Genomic DNA, 19,713 nt, shown 5'->3' on the forward strand with positions numbered 1-19,713 from the left:
ACGGGCCCAGCCGCTCCGCGGCATGTGGGATCTTCCCGGACCGGGGCACGAACCTGTGTCCCCTGCATCGGCAGGCAGACTCTCAACCACTGCGCCACCAGGGAAGCCCTGACTGATGTCTTTATAAAAAGAAGAGAAGAGCTATAGACAGATGAAGGGAGAACACCATGTAATTATACAGGCAGAGCTTGGAGTGATGCAGCTGCAAGGCAAGGAATGCCAGGGATTGAAGACCACCACCAGATGCTGGGAAGAGGCAAGGAAGGATTTTAGAGGAAGCAGGGCCCTGCTGACACCTTGATTTCAGACTTCTAGTCTCCAGAACTATGAGAGAATGAATTTCTGTTTAAGCTACACAGTTTATGGCACTTGGTTACAGCTGCCTTAGGAAACTAATACCATAGCCCCAAATTGGAAGCAATCAAGATGACGTCCAATAGTTGAATAAACAAACTGTGGTACATCTATACAATGGAATATTATCCAGTGATAAAAAGAAATGAGCTGTCAAGTCACAAAATGTCATGAAGAACACTTAAATGAATATTGCTACTTGAAAGAAGCTAGTCTGAAAAGGCTACATATTTTATCATTCCAATTATATGCCATCCTGTAAAAGACAAAACCATAGAGACAATAAAATGATCAGTGATTGCCCAGGGGTTGGGGACAGGAAAAGAGGGTGAAAAAGGTATATCACAGGGGACTTTTGGGGTAGTAAAACTATTTTGTATACTATTGTAGTGGAGCATTTGTCAAAACCTATAGAACCTTAGAGCACAAAGAGTGAATTTTATTGTATGCAAAGATCCCAGGAAAGAATGTTGATTGTGACACAAAAAAAAATGTATAATACAATCACACAGAAGGGGGTGGGGAAAAAGGTGCTGTCCTAAGGAAACAAGCAAAGTGTTAAGACTAAAGACTAAAGGAAATGCACATAAGTAGTGTACTCAAATTGATAAAGGTATTTCTACAGGATTATGGGTTAAGAATTTGACACTCCTATATACTTTACATACTTTTTAAATTATATTTATTGAATTTAAACAATTAAGTAAATGAATGGCAGATGGCAGGTTTCTCACTGTTAGAGTGGGAATTTACAGACAAGGAAGGGGAGGAAGCTAGAATGATCCATGTGGTAATGAAGTTAGAGGCATCAACATAAACTCATGTTTAGCTTAATATATGTACCAAGGTACCTATAGATATATGTAAGGAAATGTGTATATACACACATATATTTCTGTGCTCTATCAGCTGAGATGGCCTGAAAGAAATGATACCCCAGTGGCACCAAACACACCTTACATTCAGATAATTGGTTTCTATTGCCCTTCTCTAGTGAAAAGGAACCAGGGCTCAAGGGAGCAATGGCTTATGGTAGGACTGGGGCAGGAAATACACAAGACAAGTCTGGAACATCTTGAAGAGCCAGAAAGTCAGGAAGTAAAGCACCTCACATTGATAGAGAGTAGGATAAAAGAGAACAGGACCGAGTGAAGGAACTCCCAGTGGCCAAAGCTAGAACAACTTGAGAAACAAAACAGTAAAGTAGTATTAGACAGTAAGTATTAAACAGTAAAGTAGTAGCAGTATTAGTAGTAATAACCCAGAGTACAAAATAAATATCCATGACTCCATAGTGACATAAGTACTCGAATAAATTAATAAACAGTGGAGAAAAGCCAAATCTCCCATGCGGAAGAATCCCAGGTAATTTATGTAGATGCTCTGCTCTCCCAGAGGCGGGCATAATTCTCCTCTCCTTAGGTGTGGGCAGTGCATAGTGACTTCCTTCCTAAGAAGAAAGTACAGAAAGGGAACAAAAAGAAGTTTACAGTGGAGAATCCTGACAAATACCACGTCCCAAGTGATTAAGGTCAACATCAGAAGTCATAAATCAAAAAAAAAAGAAAAAAGGAGAGAGAAGTCATAAATCATGTTGATTGCACAGATCCTTGAGGTGATATCTTGAGAATGACATTTTACCTCTGTGGTCTTCCTCCCAATAACCCATAACTCCAGTCTTACCATGAGAAAAGCATCCCACAAATTCCACTAGAGGATCCTATAAAATACCTTAACAGTACTCCTCAGAATTGTCAAGGTCATCAAAAACAATGCCAGAGGAACTGCCACAGCCAAAAAGAACCTAAGGATACTTGAGAACCAAATATAACATGGTATTCTGAATGGAATTCCGGAATAGGAAAAAAAATATCAGGTAAAAAAATCTAAGGAAATCTGAATAAACTACTGACTTTAGTTAATAATAATGTATCAATATTGGTGCATTAATTGTAACAAATCTACCATACTGAGGTAAGATGTTAATAATAGGGGAAACTGAGTATGAGATATAGGTGGCCCTCCTGTACCATCCTCTCAATTTTTCTGTAAACGTAAAATTATTCTAAAATAATAAAGTCTTTTATAAAAAATAAAACAATGTAAGAGTTAAAAAATAATGCCAAAATGTCATGAGTAAGGAAGATATTCAATTCTTATAGCAAATGCTATAAAAGTTCCATCATTCATTTACTCATTTAATAACTATTCCTTGAGTGACTACCCTGAGCTGGACAGTAGCTACCCACTGACTAAGGATATATCAGTTAGCAAAACACCCATGGTTTCTACAACCATGTCTTACAACCTCATAGGTAAAACATAAGTCAACGCAAAAGTATATTTTCAAATTTTGGCACATACTATGAAAAGAAATGCAAATTGTAATGAAAGTATGTATAGTGAAGTTTAATCTAATGTGAACAGGGATGGTGTGAATGGGGAAGATAGATACTCTCATTTTCATTTTCTAAAAGGAGAAATTTGGGCTTCTCAGGGATTTCCAATAAATCAGCAGTAAAATATAAAAGAGAACTAAAAACCCTGATTGTTGTTGTCCTCTCGAATTTCAAAATTTTATATTGTAATACCATTAATGGTAATTTTTGAAAATCACCAAAGGTGAAAAATAATGCAGTTCTCCTGAAAAATCTGATTTGCCTAAAATAAGCATCAAAAATTACAAGCTAAAATTAATTCTGCTGCATGATTCAGGGAACAGTGAGTAACCTTCATGAAGTAGAGACTTCTACTGTAAACTGATGAGATAATTGTTTAATTTATGAAGAAGCAAAGATACCTTTTTCTCACTCTGATAATTCTGTAAGCGCTTTACAACATGCAAAGATGTTAAATGGAATGGTGAATATAAAAGTTTCAAATGTTTCTACATAAGTAACATTTTAAAGAAAATTAGACGATTACTCCCTAATGAATAACATCAACCTTCTCTGACCTATTGAGCAAACTCAATTATTTCTTGATAGCCGCATTAAGACTGAATAAATACGACCATATTTTGTCTTTATAGATTCTATTTCTTTATACTTTAGGTAGATTGAAAAGAAAGCATTCTTTAAAATAACTCTATTCAAATTCAGCTATCCCAAAGTCTTTGAAATTATTCAAATAACTTAAATAATAATTTTATCAAACCACATTTCACTTGTATACTATGACCACACTTTGAATATGGGTTAAAACAATTAATTTTAAATTAAACTAGATGTGGAATTTACATTGACAAATATTCAATTTACCTCCAGATGCATAAAGGACTCATGAAATACTGCTGTCAATCACTTTCCTAATGCATGGTAGCTCTAATAAGGTAGTTTCTTTAAAGCCTTTCACCACAGATTCATGCATCAAGGTCACAGCATGCCCCTTGAAGGACAGCAAGGCACCACTTTCATGAAAAAGTATAGTATGGAGTCAAGGGTGACTCTTTTCTCTTAATTTTAAAAGAATGTATTTCAAAGTTCAAGAAGAAAAATCATTGATTCATTGAACGCATATGATCCAAAGAACTAAAATTTTCTGTGTGCTTTTATTGTGTTCTGAGCAGCACGCTAATCCCTCCGCACTATCCCTTCAACAGAGTCTGTACATGTAAGCTAAGAGCACAGAATCCAGAGTCAGACCTCTGGGTCCTAGTCCCAGGTCCACTGTTCCCTGCAGTGTGGCCTCGGGAAAGTAAATAACCTCGCTGTGCCACTGTTTCTTCAGCTATAAAATGGAATTAATGACAAGTTCTACTTGTCATGCAAGTTAAATGGAAATAATGCTTGTAAAGCTCATACTGCTTATTTTCTCTCCTAAATAATCCTTCCGAGGAGAGAGAGAGATGTTTATATCTTACAACTCTGATGACTAAAGTTCCCAAGAAAGATATACTGGGTAGTGTAGAACTTGTGATCACCTGCATTTGAAACAGAGAGCTTGTTGAACTACATACTCATGGGACCTACCCAGACATATGAAATATCTGGGGCTGGACTTGAGAGGCTGCATCTTAAACATTCCAGCTCTCTGCTATGTACCAAAGGCTGAGATACCTGGGATAGCCACCTGATTCTATACAATACGGATGATTATTATCGTATCTATCTTATGGTGGAGTTGTAAGGATTAAACGAAATATAACATATATAAAATGCTTAGCAATGTCAGCAACTTTTACTATTAGCTATTATTTTATTAATATGGCTGGAATATAGGATCTGTGTCATGAGTACTAAGAGGCAAGGGTGGAAAAGAAGGCTGAGGTGAAAGTTTTCAAGTCAGTTAAAAATAAAAGTCTAAACTAAGTGTTTTGACGAGGAAGGCAATATCATCACAACTTGCCGGCAAATATATTAACACAGATAAGAGTCTGCCTGCCTAAAAATTAAACAAAATGAAGCTTCAATTTTTTTTAACTAATAAAAATATTGTGCTAGAGAATATATCAAGTAATTACAAAGTATTTATTTAAAGACTATCAATAAATAATCCCCCACTCAAAGAGAAAGAAGACAAATTATTTGTATGTAATTTCAGTTGCACAGTTGAGCCCCTAAAAAAAGAGATGGTACTCTAGAGGTTACATATTCATATCCTTAAAAGCTAAGTGCAGCAAACACTAGGAATTAGAGTATACTCTGCATTGGAATTACAAAGGTCTTTGCCATAAAATGTACTGTAACCTGACTTCATCTTGCGTTTTACGTGCCTTGTCATTTCTTTTGCTCCATTTCTCCCCCCACGTCTCAACATATCATTTCTATGCCTCACTTCTGATTGCATGGGGCCCACTTTAAGTTTCAAGGAGGATGAATACTATTTAAATGACAACTCTTTTCAATAAGTACCACTCTGAAAAAAAGTCCTGAGTGTGTGGTATGTGTTGCGAATTTACTGTTCCTTCTTTTAGTTTGACTTGGTCTTTCTCCACTTGCCTTCAGCTGCCTTAGCTATAGCATCTATTCCTGTTTTCACCAAACCTCTGATATACGCTCAGCTGTAAACCATACAAGTAACACTCTCGCTGGTGCAGCCACAGCAGGTGACCCAGATTACACAACACTGTGTTCTAACACCAAGGAGTCTTGTTCAACAGCAGCTGATCTATGCCTTGCCTTATTGATATTCAGATTCGACAGACACAAATCACATGGCCCCTTTGACGAGCATACACTCTGCCTGTCTTTGTTTTAAGCATGTTCAATACCTACTTCATAAACACACAGCTGAGGCTGTTGGTCTCCTCTGATTTTCCACACTGCCGAACATCCGACAAGATTATCTCAGAAACATTATTCTTGTTTCAATTTGGGGAAGTTTGTGGAATATGACAACTCCATTTATAAAACAGAAGCACATACAACAGAAAGGAAGCCCATTTCTCTCTGGCAAAAGAAATGCTTTGAACCATTATCCTTTGGGGAAAATTGAGACTCTATCTCCTTGATTGTGAGAGCAAATGTTGGGACACCAAGTTCTTTAAAAGTGAAGATACATACACAGTATTGGGAATAAAATGCTATATAGCTTATGATTAATTTCCTTTTAAAGGATATCAATTACAAAGTGCCAGATCTATTCCATAAAAGTATAAATACATCAAAAAACCTTCTCTATGTGGCCATTTCAACCTCCTGCTCACCACTCAAAAGACTGAAAAAGAACATTTTCTATTAGAATACTTACTGGAAATCATAGAATCAGAAAATTGTTCACACTGACTGGTCCCACTGATTTGTTTAACACAGGACGCTTGCTCACACCAAATTCTTTTTACTTTTTTTAAAGCCTTTCATTTTGTAGAACATGCAACACTACATGCTTTTCCCATGAAATACTTAAAAGTCAGGAAATGTCAGAAGTTCAATAAATGGAAGAGGCTTACTTTTTATGGAGATGAGCAGTGAGAGACTGAGGCAGAAGATGAGAAGGTGGGTAACTGTCTGAAGCGCCATGGTCTCGTGGAGGACATGCTCCGACGTGCTGGTGGTGGTCTGGTCCCTGTCCAGCTCCCGAGCTCTGCCTGACTCAGAAAGAAGCCAGAGTCTCAGAGCCCCTGGGTGCCACCTCTGCCCCTTCCCCTCCTACAGCTCCCTCACAGAAGACTGGGGACTTAGATTCAGAAAGCAGTTGTGATTCTTAGCATCTTACTTATACAGGAGGATGGGGTGATTTTTCAAACCTGGTGCAGACTTTCTTCATGCTGGACTGGAGTCATCCCCCCTCAGACCTTGTGTACTACTTTCCTTCCTTTAACAATGCTGCCTGAAAAGGGCCTGCTTTAGGTGAGTGTCCTGAATCATTCTTAAAAGAGGAATTAATTTCTGATGACCGTCTTGGCACACGATCATTATGATCTGACAACTATTAAAGGAACACCCTGTATTTCTGTATATTTACCTTCATCTTCAGAACACAATTCACAGACACGTCACCTTTTCATAAACATACTCTCACAACTCAGTCAGATTACGGTTGTTGATAAAATGGACAGAGTTCTGGAGACTATTTAGAAGCAGTTTTTCTTCCATAAACCTAGAGCCCATGCCTAATCCTGTTCATGATATTTATAACCTCTGGGGTTTCTTGAATTTTTGCTTTACCATAATTGTTGAATGCAAATGTATTTGCTTATTTTTTATATATACTTATGCTAAGTACTGTGGTATTTTTCTTCAGATTAAATTGTTCAAGTCCTTAAGACTGTATTTTCCTTGGACACTTCACAGAAACATCTATAGTTAAAGTCAGATGTCTTATTCTCTAAGGTTAGTGCTAGTACATGGCCTTGCTCCGTTGTTAAAACTGGCTACTTGTTACACTCAAAACGCAATTTACATTTCAGATTTTGTGTAAAACTTGAGAGCTCTGTCAGAAGTTTATGTATTTTAAAGTCTCTATATTTCCTGCTTGTGTATCTAAATAGGGAATAATATTTTGATGGCTTAATGTTTCCTACTAATGTTATATGCTGACCCACTCCCAGAGGATTTTACTTGCTATAGTGGGGCTTATCCATTTTAGTTTTTTATTTCTTACAGAGTTCATGATAGTTATTGTTTTTAAAGATCTTCCCCTATAATACAAATAATTTAGCTTGAGCAATTTAACAATTAGAGTAAAATAATTACAGATTATAGAGGCAGTATTAATCCTCTATTCTAATCCCTGTATTTTATCAGTTAGAGAATGAAAATGCAGAGCAATTATACTGTCTGCCCAGAGTCATCTAGAAAGATATGGCAGAGTTAGGACTAGAGTCTCCCCATTGATTTCTAGAACATTATGCCTTCAATAAACCCTATGGTTTCCATTTTCATCTTTATTCTTACATATCCCTTTATGCTTTTTGCAATGTGGGCTCTGGGAAATCCACATACTAGAACGATCAAATCTTCCATCTGTCCTAAAAAGGCCTCCAGGGAGAGATGAATAGGCAGAGCACAGAGCATTTTTAGGGCAGTGAAAAATGCTCTGTATTATATTATAATGATGGATACATGTCATTATACTTTTGTCCAAACCCACAGATTGTATAACACCAAGAGCAAGCCCTAAGGTAATGGACTTTGGGTGATTATGATTTGTCAATGTAAGTTTATTTAATTAAAAAATGTACCATCTGGTAGGTGATGCTGACAATGGGGAAGGCTCGCCATGTGTCGGGGCAGGGCGTATATGGGAAATCTCTATACCTAACTCTCAATTTTATTGTAAACCCTGCTGGCACAGTGGTTAAGAATCCACCTGCCAATGCAGGGGACACGGGTTCGAGCCCTGGTCCGGGAAGATCTCACATGCCACGGAGCAACTAAGCCCGTGAGCCACAACTACTGAGCCCAAGTGCTGCAACTACTGAAGCCCGCGCACCTAGAGCCTGTGCTCCGCAACAAGAGAAGGCACAGCAATGAGAAGCCTGCGCACCACAGCGAAGAGCAGCCCCCGCTCACCACAACTAGAGAAAGCCCGCGCACAGCAACGAAGACCCAATGCAGCCAAAAATAAGTAAATAAATAAAAAATTTTTAAATAAATAAAAAAATAAAACTGGGTTCCACCATGGACCTCATGGACCTCAAGGCTAAGCGAGTGACAATGTACAAGACCACTTGATAGACTGGAGAGGAAATGAAGGGCTCCAGGCATAGAATCTGACGGTACTAGAAAACTTTCTGTAAAGTTGTGTTATGAGTGTCACAATTAAAGAGGCAAAGAAAATTTGGGTTTTTCAAAAGACAAAATTATCAAAGATAATAAGTGGTTGGGGAAACATATTACACAAAGAATGTGTGAAGAAATTGTATACGTTGAGCTTGAATATAGGAAAATAATCAGATATAGCTATTAAACAAAAGAGTGAATGGCTACTATGCGTCAGATTGGGGGCAAGTTAGGAAATCTTTACAAAAGAAGTAATATTTAAGCTGAATTTTCAAGTGTGGGTGAAACAAATAAATAGAGGGAAAGTGGTGTTTAATGGCTTTTCAGGAAAAGGGCATGTGTATAGGAATAGAGGCATACAGTGTATGGGCAGACCAAGGAACTGAACATATTCTGATATTGCAGAAATACAAGTATGAACAGGGCAATGTCAGCACATAAAACTCAGTAAACCACAAAATCAAGGTAGTTTAACTTCTAATATGAAGAAAGGAAACAATCAACAGGTTTTAAACAGTGGATTGGCATAATTTAATTAGATTTGCATTTGGAAAGATAACTCCCATGGTCACGTGGCAATGACTGGCAGAGGGCAGATGAGAAGCATGGAAACCAGTGAAAAGGATGTTGCCATAGGCCACAAGAGAGCAATGGGGCCCAAACTAAATCAGACAGTGGGGAGAGCAAATGAAAAAAAAAAGAGTAAAAGTAAACTAGATAGATCGAAAGGACTGAGGTAGAGAATAAGGCTGCAGAAAAGCTATAATTTTTCCAGCTTGGGCACTTGGGATAATAGTAATGCACTCACAGAAATAAATAATATAGACAAGGGCTTCCAAACAAGAAGGAGCAAGCACTCTCCTCCAGGTCAAACACATTGAAATACATGCATTTGGACAAACTATAACTTTTGTAAAAATACATAGGTTAGCTCTAAAAAGGGGAGGAGGGGAACATCCAATTGGGACAGAAATCTCTTGCCTTTTGGCTTCATGCAGGGGACGAATTCCAATTCCTCCCATTGGCTTTGGAATGCAGATTGGAAGCAGGACTCCTACTCTTGAACGTGGATAAATGGCTCCCTGTGAGAAACAGGAACCCAGACCTGCCCCATGTGTGAACCTACACCATGTGGAGGTCTCAACTTGCACTGAACATGGGGTGCAAAATTCTAAGCCAAAAGTCTTATTAAATATAAAAAGGAAAAGAAAGAAGTACTTGTTTGGAAATAGGGAAATCAATGGTCCAGTGAGAGGAGCCTGATAGGAACCATTGTGTGGGAATGCTGTAACTCACTGTTCACACAGGGTTCCTGTGGAAGGCAGCCTCTACTGAAGATAAGCTCACAGTCTAAAACTATGGATCAAACTAGAAACCCGCTGCCATAAGAGACAGAAGACATGACAAACAGAAACATTCATACTCAAAAGACTCAAAGAAAATGGAGCTATCAGAAGAGACTTTAAAATAACACTATAAAATGTCTGTTTAAAATTTTTAAAGAGATAAAAGAATGCATGAAAAACAATTAGGCCTATTAGAAAGTGAACCAAATATAAATTCTAAAAATGAGAAGTAGTCAGTGAAATAAAAAAATTCAACTGATGGCTTAAATGGTAGACAACACTACACTCAGCTAACTAGCAGATGGTTCCGAAGAATTCATCCAGAATAGAGCGGTATGAGATAAGGAGATGGTCCAAAAGAATGAACAACGAAGAGAGGCAGAAAGCTCTATTCCAGAAGAACGAAGGAAGAAAATGGGGAGGATGTAATTCCTAATGGTATATATTTTTTAAATATGAGAAAAAAATATGACTTCTTGAATTTAGAAAAGCCCACTGAGTCCCTAGAAGATACCATATTTAAAGTGCATCAAAAATAAGTGAAATAAGACAAAGTGAACAAAATAAAATCTTAAAGGTCAATATTTGTCTTTAAAGTTAAAAAGTCTACAGTGGAATGACAGTAAAAAGTACTGAAGACTTTTCATCAATAAGCTAGATGCCATAAAACAAAGAATATAGGAGGAGATGAAGGTGTGTAGATATAAATGATAAGTACGGTTATAAAATATGTTCAGTTTGAGGTGCCTATTCAAAAGCAAGATGAGGATATGTGATAGGATCTGGAAATACAACTCCAGAATTCAGGACAGCAGTTCTTCTTGGTGGAATAGATAGGTATCATATTAGTGTACAAACATTTGCTGAGTGCCTGTTGTATACCAGACACCAGAGTAAACATCAGTAATTCATATATATATGTTAAGACAGGCTCATTGCCCTTATGGATCTACACTCTAGTGAGCAGATGCAACCTAGTGAGAAAAAATACTTCATCATTCAGTTACTTGAGGTTTAAAATTGACTTAATAGAGTGCAAAGAGCGCTGGTTATCTTCAGCTGATTACCTGCTCTGGACTGCAGATTCTCTCCTGGACGCTCTCTCGTTTAATACCCACAGAATCGAATCTCCATAAAGTATATGAAGTTATCTCGATTCGACAAAAGAGAGGCTGAGCCAGCCAGGTCAAACATATAATAAGTGACAGAGTTCAGATTCAAACTCAGTTCTACTAATCTATTGTTCTTAATTCTTGTCATGATGGTACTTATTTTTAATTATATAAGTAAATTATAAATGTATTCTTGTAAAAGTACTCTAAAGAATCTTTGATGAATACCAATCTCACACTCCTCCCCAGAAATAACCATTGTTATTGTTTGTGAAGATTGTTTTATACCATTCTAGACTACAGGTTGACAGATATATAGATGACTGATTGATAGACTGATAGACAAATTATTTGGCTTCTTTTCATTTTTTTCTTTTTAAATAATATTATAGTATGTGTATTATTATGCAACTTTGTTTTCTCATTCAACAATATGTCTTGGGTATTTCTGCACATTATTAAATCTACCTAGCTCACACTTTTTTGTATGTGTGTCTCCAGGGGGTCTCGCTCCAGGTGTCTATGCTGACCACACAGTCAACCTCCGCCCCACCCCGGGCCCTCCTCCCCGGACCCACTTCCCAGGGACCTAGAGACCGCCGCCCCCCCCCCGCCCCCCGCAGGGCCCTCAGCCTTATCTCCAGAATCCACAGGACTGACAGGGTCCAGCCGGTACCTGGTCATAAGGGACTTCTCCAGCATCTGTCCGCACAGATCTGCGCAGAGCTGGAAACTCCTGCGCCTAAAATAGCTCCAGGCCAGGAGCAGTGGCTCCATCTCCAGACCACAGCAGCCAAGGGTCACAAAGGACCAGGACCTGGCCAGGGAGGGCAGGGGCCGAGAAGCAGGTGGTATCCAGCTCTCCAGCTCACACTTTTTTTTTTTTTTTTTTTTTGCAGTACGCGGGCCTCTCACCGCTGTGGCCTCTCCCGTTGCGGAGCACAGGCTCCGGACGTAAGGCCCAGCGGCCATGGCTCACGGGCCTAGCTTCTCCGCGGCATGTGGGATCTTCCTGGACCGGGGCACGTACCCATGTCCCCTGCATCGGCAGATGGACTCTCAACCACTGCGCCACCAAGGCAGCCCTCCGGCTCACACTTTTTAACGCCACATGGCATTCCACAGGATGGATGTACCATAGTTTAACTATTTCTTTTTCTGGGTGTCAGTGTTGTTTCCAATTTTCTCTATGCAAACAATAATTTAACAATAATCATTTTACACACCTCTCTTGTGCAAATGCACAGGAGTTTCTCTAAGGCAAATGCATAAAAGCAGTAATTTTAGGTTTTAGAGTATGTTTAGGTATTTCCTAACACACAAATTTCTACTTTATATGAATTCCCTTTTGCTGGATCTGATAAGATCTTGTCTTTTGAAAATAATGTCAGGGACTTCCCTCACAGTACAGTGGTTGGGACGTCGCCTTCCAGTGCAGGGGGTGGGGATTTGATCCCTGGTCGGGGAACTAGGGTCCCACATGCCTCGTGGCCAAAAGGCCAAGGCACAGAACAGAAGCAATATTGTAAAAAATTCAATAAAGACTTTAAGAATGGTTCACATCAAAAAAAAAAAAAAAAAAGAAAAGAATGTCAAAAATTATCTTTACTAATATAAATTTAAGTGGTCAATATTTCTTACAGAGGGCTGATAAATATGGCAAATTTCATAGGGCAATTTTAGATGTAATCCTCTAAATAATTTCAATATCATAAATTGTAACAAGATATAAATAGAGCTTAAGGATCATCTTAACACTGGGTTTTGATAAAATACTGTCAGGAGATTCTTGTATTTAATTCATTTTAACCCTGTGGTTATTATTCTATTTTGGATTCCTACAATCTAATATTTCCATTTTGCATTATTTTTGTTTATGCAAATGATCTCTATTATTAATGATGATTTCAGTAATCTTCCTCCCAAACGCTGACTATTTTCATAAGTAAAGGTTATTTGTAAATTATATCCAAAAATAAATTTCATATCAAGTTTAAAATCTATTTATTCAAAGAGTAAGAGCTATTTTTGAATCCTGAAAAGTCTTTTAACCTTTATTCTTTTTTATTCATCTTATTGTTTTCTGATTATATATCACTGATGTTTATAATGTTATCCATTTTCCAGTAGCATTTACTGAGTTAGAGAGCTTTTCATTTGTGATTGCTTTGTTTTAGATTTTGAAAAATTATAGACTATAAAAACAAAAAAGAAAGCTAGATTTCATGAATGGATTTTAGTTGCTGGTACAATCTCTTATTCAACTAAATAAAATAAACATTATCTATAGTCTGTATAGATAATACAGACTCTACAGATTTATAGATAAGTAGGTCTCAGCTTCCTTACAAGTACAAGAGAAATGATATAAAAGGAGAGAAAACACTATTGATTACTACACCAGAGTGTACCCAATACCAACACTAAGGCTTTCTCTTTCACAACACCATAGCCCCACAAGGAGTCAAGGACTCCACCCTCTGTTTCAGGGAACCTTCCAAGTGTCCTGGTTTTTTAACAACAAGGAGTTAAGGACACATGGGACAGTTGGGGCCAAGTATAGACCAGAGTCACTGGGCATGAAACAGAATTTTCTGTTACATAATCAACAGGCCACAGACAGTTTTCAAAGGAAAGTCTTCTAGAATAGCCTGGAGAATAGCTGACCAACTCTTTCACATAAGTAATGGATAATATATGCACACAGGGATGGACAGGCATGGTTTTAGACGTTGGTTTAACATCTCCATGGCTCTCTCATAGTTAAGCTGACTCTCTCATCTCTTTCTAATCGATTCCCATGCCTCCCACCCTCAACCAGGTCTAACTTGCCCTTTTGTCTCCTGTCACTGCCTCTCCAGTTCCAAGCCCTATTACCCTCTCTCTATGCCTCCAGATCAGATGACCTTCATCTAATCTCCTCTGGGGTGGATGCTGAGTCCCATATTTTAGAGAGTCCAACATACTACAGATATATATATATATATATATATATATATATATATATATATAAATTAAGAGAAAAATGACAAAATTATACATGACAAGGGAGATATAGTGATTTAACTCAGAGGACGTTTTTTAAACTCTAAGAGATCAGTTTTTACAATTCTATGTAAATAAATATGGAAATCTAGATTCAGTGCATTATTTCTTAGAAAAATACATATTACCAAAACTGAATCCCTTAGAGACAGAACTAAATAATGTTTTTGTGTGTGTGTGATTTATCAAGCAAGGACCAGTTAAGGAAAGTACCACTTTATATTTTCTCCCATACTCCTATCTCTCTCATTCACCAATTCCCACACTCCTGCTCTGGAATTAAACCTCTCAATAAAACATTAGCACTTAAGCCTTGCTTCATTCCAGGAAATCCAAGTAAAGGCACACAACCTGATAACCTGTTAAAGAGACTCTGTTTTAAAATGCAGGTTTTATTATTATTCAGGTATAGTGAGGCCAGCAGATCAGAAGATGATTGCCACTGAAAAGATGGTTTGTTTGTTATTCACAGTTCCCAAGAGGAGGGGACACCTCATGCTAGGCAGGGCCACACAGGAAGCACCATGGTCATCCAGGAGGCAGAAGGAACAGTAGGAAAACGTGTTCCTTCCTGTTTCTGCAGGAAGGAACAGGTGAGGCAGGGTAAGCAGGTTTCGTTTAGAAGATATAAAAGGAATGGGTGAGGCAGGGTAAGCAGGCTAGCTGGAATAATTGCAGCAGGCTCTGGGGTGTAGAGGTCGTCTTTAGTGGTCTGGTCCCTGATTCTGGAGTGATCTGGACAGGAGAATAGTGGTCTGGAGTATGAGTCTGATAAAGGAAGTGGTGGGGTGTGGGCTCTGAATTGGTTAGTTTGCATCTGAAAGGCATGCTTGCAGAGGAGTCTTACTATTTCTAGGAATTGGCTAGTCCTGGGAGGGGCACTTTCTCAGTCTCTCCAAGGTCAGAAAAAGATGTCAAAGCATTGGAAATACAGAAAATGAAAAGGTATGGTGAGTTCAGACACTCAGTAACATCCAAAACAGTGGATGAAGTTGAAATCTCAAAGTTCTGTGTAGAAAGTTTGTGAAGGATATATTTTCTGTAGAATATATAACTATGTAGTTATATAGTAGTTAGGTAGACAATAACTAGTGCGGGACTCGAGGGACATTGTTCCAGCTAATGATTAAGAACTCTCCAGACAATAGGAGCTTCTTAGACAATGGGTGAATTTCCAGGATGTCCGGCCCCCTTCCGAGAAGGAGGGAGATAACAAAATGTAAAAAAGGTGTCTGTCAAAGACCAATCAGGCAGCTGGGGAGAAGGAGGGAGATAACAAAATGTAAAAAAGGTGTCTGTCAAAGACCAATCAGGCAGCTGGGGACAAGTTCCCTCTCTGGTCCGAGCCTAAGCCGGGACCAATCAGCAGGAGAACACAACCAAATCTATAATTTACATACGGGGAAGTGGGAACCTATAAAACTGACATATTCGCGCCCAAAAGGGTTCCTTCTTCGACCTCCTACGTGAGGACCAAGGAACCCCGGTGCACCGGCCTTCAATAAACCTCTTGCGTTTTGCATCGGCTTCCGACTCTTGTTGTTTCCTGGGCGAGTCGAAACTCCTAGGAGACCGCGCAGGTCTAACACTAGAAACATGATAGATAGATGATAGATAGTGCAAACTGTCACTCACCATCTGGTCTACAAGGATTGACTCATTAGCCACTGCATTTACTGACCTACGGAACACCCTGAAAGAAATTCAGGGTGAAGATCAGGAATGAGGCACTCTGTGCTCTGGGGAAATAGGCCGAATAGGCCCTCAGATAGTTAGAAATACTTCAGGAAAATTTTTTTAATGAAACTCCTCATGTATCTCCTCATATTAAGAAAAGTACTAGATCATTAACTGAGATATCTGTTCCTTGTGATTAGCAGTAACCTTCTACCAAGATATATGCTGGATTACATGTACCCCTTTTCTAAAATCACATATATACCAGCCTCTTCCCCTACCTCTTTGAAGCAGTTTCTCAGAGCTGTATGAGAGGCTTCTCCCAGGCTATAGTCCTCATAAGACACTGAATAAACTAAGCTCACAGCTCTTACATTGTGTGTGGGTGTGTTTTCACGTTTATAGTTTTGGCAATCACAAAAGGACTCAGAGCAGATTCAGAACCTCAGGAGGTTCCAAGTTGGTCCATTCAGAACAGAAATTCAGCCAGTGGTCATGCCATGAGGCACTGGGCTAGACCACAACGGGGAGAGTTCTGACATGATATACTTAGGATATTCAGGGTTCCAAGACCATGGACTGGGTTCAAAACAGGGACTTAGGCCCAGAGTGAGAAAGGGAGACAAATCAGCAAGTCCAGGCAGAAGCTCAATGTGCTGAAAAAGTGTGAGAGGAATTAAGGTGAAAGAATAAGCCTGATAGTCATGTGAGAAAACATGCTAAGGGCAATAGGACTAACTCTGGTTCCCAACTTGTACTGCTTTGGCAAAAATGTCTGTGGCTCTAAGGGGCTGAGTCTGCACTTTGAAGTTCCCTAGCGAATAGAGGAGACAGCCAGACCAAAGCAATCAACTGACAGGTGGAAGAGTCCTTGTTTCTCCAAAATCGGCATAGGGGCCAGTAATCCAGATGCACTGGATGTGGGTGCCTTCTTACAATTATTAATGCTCATTTCCAACCAGGATCTGAACCATGACAGGTATTGATTCTTTTTAAGACTTTTTTTTTTTGGATGTGGACCATTTTTAGTCTTTATTGAATTTGTTACAATATTGCTTCTGCTTTATGTTTTGGTTTTTTGGCCACAAGGCATGTGGGATCTTAGCTCCCTGACCAGGGATCGAACCCACACCCCCTTGCATTGGAAGGTGAAGTTTTAACCACTGGACCTCCAGGGAAGTCCCAACAGGTATTGATTCTTGATAAATATTTTTCTTGGCTAGATCCACATCTAAGAGCTTAGAATACTTAGATTATAAGTAACAGGTAACCTTAAGAAAATAAAGAATTTATTGGCAGAATACTCAATGCCTCACAGGAAGATGAGAATTTAGGAGAACAAGTTTGAATAGAGCGAAACCATGGTGGTGCTGAGTCAGGACAATAAGAATCGCATAATTCCATGAGGATAATACCACTCACATGAATGAATTTGAATAATCTCCCCCATTCTGTCAAAGTCGAGGAAGAGGGAACCAGAGTGGCCTACCTAAGTAAGGCAGGGCTGTGCACCTTGATTTGCCATGCAGTGCTACCAAGCTACACCAAATGAAAAAGCAAGGACTCCCCCAAAGGAATTTAGGATGCTGCTGTCAAATGACGGGGAAATGGATGCTGGCAACCGAAAGGAGCGAATGCCCATTATAAACCTAAAGAGAGGGGCTTCCCTGGTGGCGCAGTGGTTGAGAGTACGCCTGCCATGCAGAGGACACAGGTTCGTACCCTGGTCCGGGAAGATCCTACATGCCTTGGAGATGCTAGGCCCGTGAGCCATGGCCGCTGAGCCTACGCGTCCGGAGCCTGTGCTCCGCAACGGGAGAGGCCACAACAGTGAGAGGCCCCCGTATCGCAAAAAAAAAAAATTAATGAAGAATCCATGACAAGGCTGAGTATCCTTAAGAGGTTTTCAAATTTAAACAACGACAAAATCCAATGAATAAATCACTGTACATTGTCACATAAAAATTACTCCCCATTGAAGAGAATGCCCACCACAAAATTACTAGATATATTAAAATGTACTTATTTGTGTTACAGAGTTCTGCAAAAGTTTAACTGAGAGATATTTTCTAGAATTGTAGAGAGAACACAAATATAAATTTGTGAAGTCACATAATAAGATAAAGGCAATGATTCAATTAATTTATTGGCATATATGAACTTACTTTATTCAAACCCTACAATTGCCTTTGAAATTATTATCTTTCATAAAGATATATATAGACACCTTTTTTATTGAAGTATAGTTGATTTACAATGTTTTGTTAGTTTCTGGTGTACAGCAAAGTGATTCAGATATATATATATATGAATATATCTTAATATATATATACATATATATATATATATACACACACACACACACACACACACACACACAAGCGTCTTTGTAAAAACTGACTTCCTGAGTTCAGGGGGCAGTCTTGATTCTAGTTAATCTATGTCCCTACTCAGAAATTAAAACAGATGAGGCTCTTTTGCTCCTTCTCCTCATTCAATTATCACCACCACAGAAAAGCAGAAATAGCAACATAGCTGGGATTTGAGTAGGAGAGACAATATAAAAAAATACATTCTATTCATATCATAAATCATTGTGACACTACTAAGAAAAAAACATGAACAATTCTGACAAGTTGTCACCACTGACATCAATATTAATTTCTAAAATCCTTAGTGGACTAAAACTTTCAGCACCCTATAGTACTTTTTTCTTCTATTTTGCTATAAATAATGATTACATAGAATTTTTTGTGCATCACTCAGGACAAGGGAGGGCAAAGGAGTACAGAGGGATTCATGTGCTGACTCTGGTCTTCAGGGGGCCCGGGTACTACACCAGGTGAATAACTGTAAGGTCCACGAGCCTGCAAAATCTCCAGGAAGCTTTTTATCAAATACTAGGGCTGTGGATTTCTTCCCAATAATTATTCTTATATCTGTAAATAAATGTATCTACCTCTCTGTGGAGGAGGAGAAAAGATGTATGAATTGGGAGGCTGAAGAGAACAGAGTGGAAGCTCAGAGTCTGGATGCATAGCTACCCAAAGCTTTATCACCATTTCCATCCCCAGGACATTTGGGATGAACTCTGAGACTATTTCAGCACCCAAGTGCTCAGTACTGAAAAAACTCCCCAAATCTCAGATTTATAATTTCGACCTCACTGGCAGTGGCAGAGGAAGGTATCAGCACAAAGAGCTGTTAATTCTTTAAAACCTTGATAGTTTTAGCAAATGAAACTATAGCCTTAAAAATTCAAACCCACTAAGAAAAAATTCAAAACAAACAAATTTAAGAGTTTTGTTAGTTTACCAAGTGAATCTTTGCTTTGTAAAGGATAAACCCATACACTATTTTCCTTTCCTTCCTTTCCTTGTTGGGGTTTTTTCCTTCTTTATAAAACACATTTTGTGTGCAGTATGGCAGATATGAGCACTCAAATCTAATTCTATTGTTGCAACATTCAAAATCATTTGTTAAGTCCCAAATATATACAGGTTTGGAGAAAACACAGATAAATTAACCCAGTTATTTACATTAAGAGCTCATATTAAAATCAGTGTAGACAACCATGAATACAATGAATTGTAACATAATAAGATAAATGTTTTAAAACATGTTCAAAGTGCTATGAAAGCATGAATGCAAAAGTGATTAATTCTGCCTGAAAATTCAGAGACAATTTCCTGGAAGAGATGTCATTTTAAATGGACTTTTTAAGAATAAGTAAAACTATGCCAAGAAATAATGTGTGATAAAAGTATTCAAGACCCAGGAGACAGCAGAATATATGAATGTATTTATGGAATCAGCAAATAACTGGGATTAGCTTGACCAGGGGATGGTCAGAGGGAAGTATTGAAAGATGTCTGGACGAGGTGGACTCAGCAGGTTTTGTGACCTGGAATGTCATGCCAAGGAGTTTGGAGGGTCAACAAAGGGTCATAAGGAAGGGAGTGATATAATTAGATGAGTGGTTTAAAGTTAAGGATGATAATCCCAGCTGCAGTG

General features: G+C 38.6%; 1 protein-coding gene across 1 annotated transcript in view; it reads right to left on the reverse strand.

The window, feature by feature from the left end:
• CRB1 (crumbs cell polarity complex component 1) overlaps window positions 1–19,713 on the reverse strand; it is a gene marked incomplete at both ends in the record, with an annotated part of 267,126 nt that overhangs the window by 218,183 nt on the left and 29,230 nt on the right. The window contains one exon of the mRNA XM_082865367.1: window positions 6,245–6,382. Coding sequence (XP_082721493.1) covers window positions 6,245–6,382 — 138 coding nt within the window. The remainder of the gene's footprint in view (window positions 1–6,244; window positions 6,383–19,713) is intronic.

This window comes from Leucopleurus acutus (genome assembly GCF_964270905.1).
Source record: "Leucopleurus acutus genome assembly, chromosome: 2".
Lineage (NCBI taxonomy): Eukaryota > Metazoa > Chordata > Mammalia > Artiodactyla > Delphinidae > Leucopleurus > Leucopleurus acutus.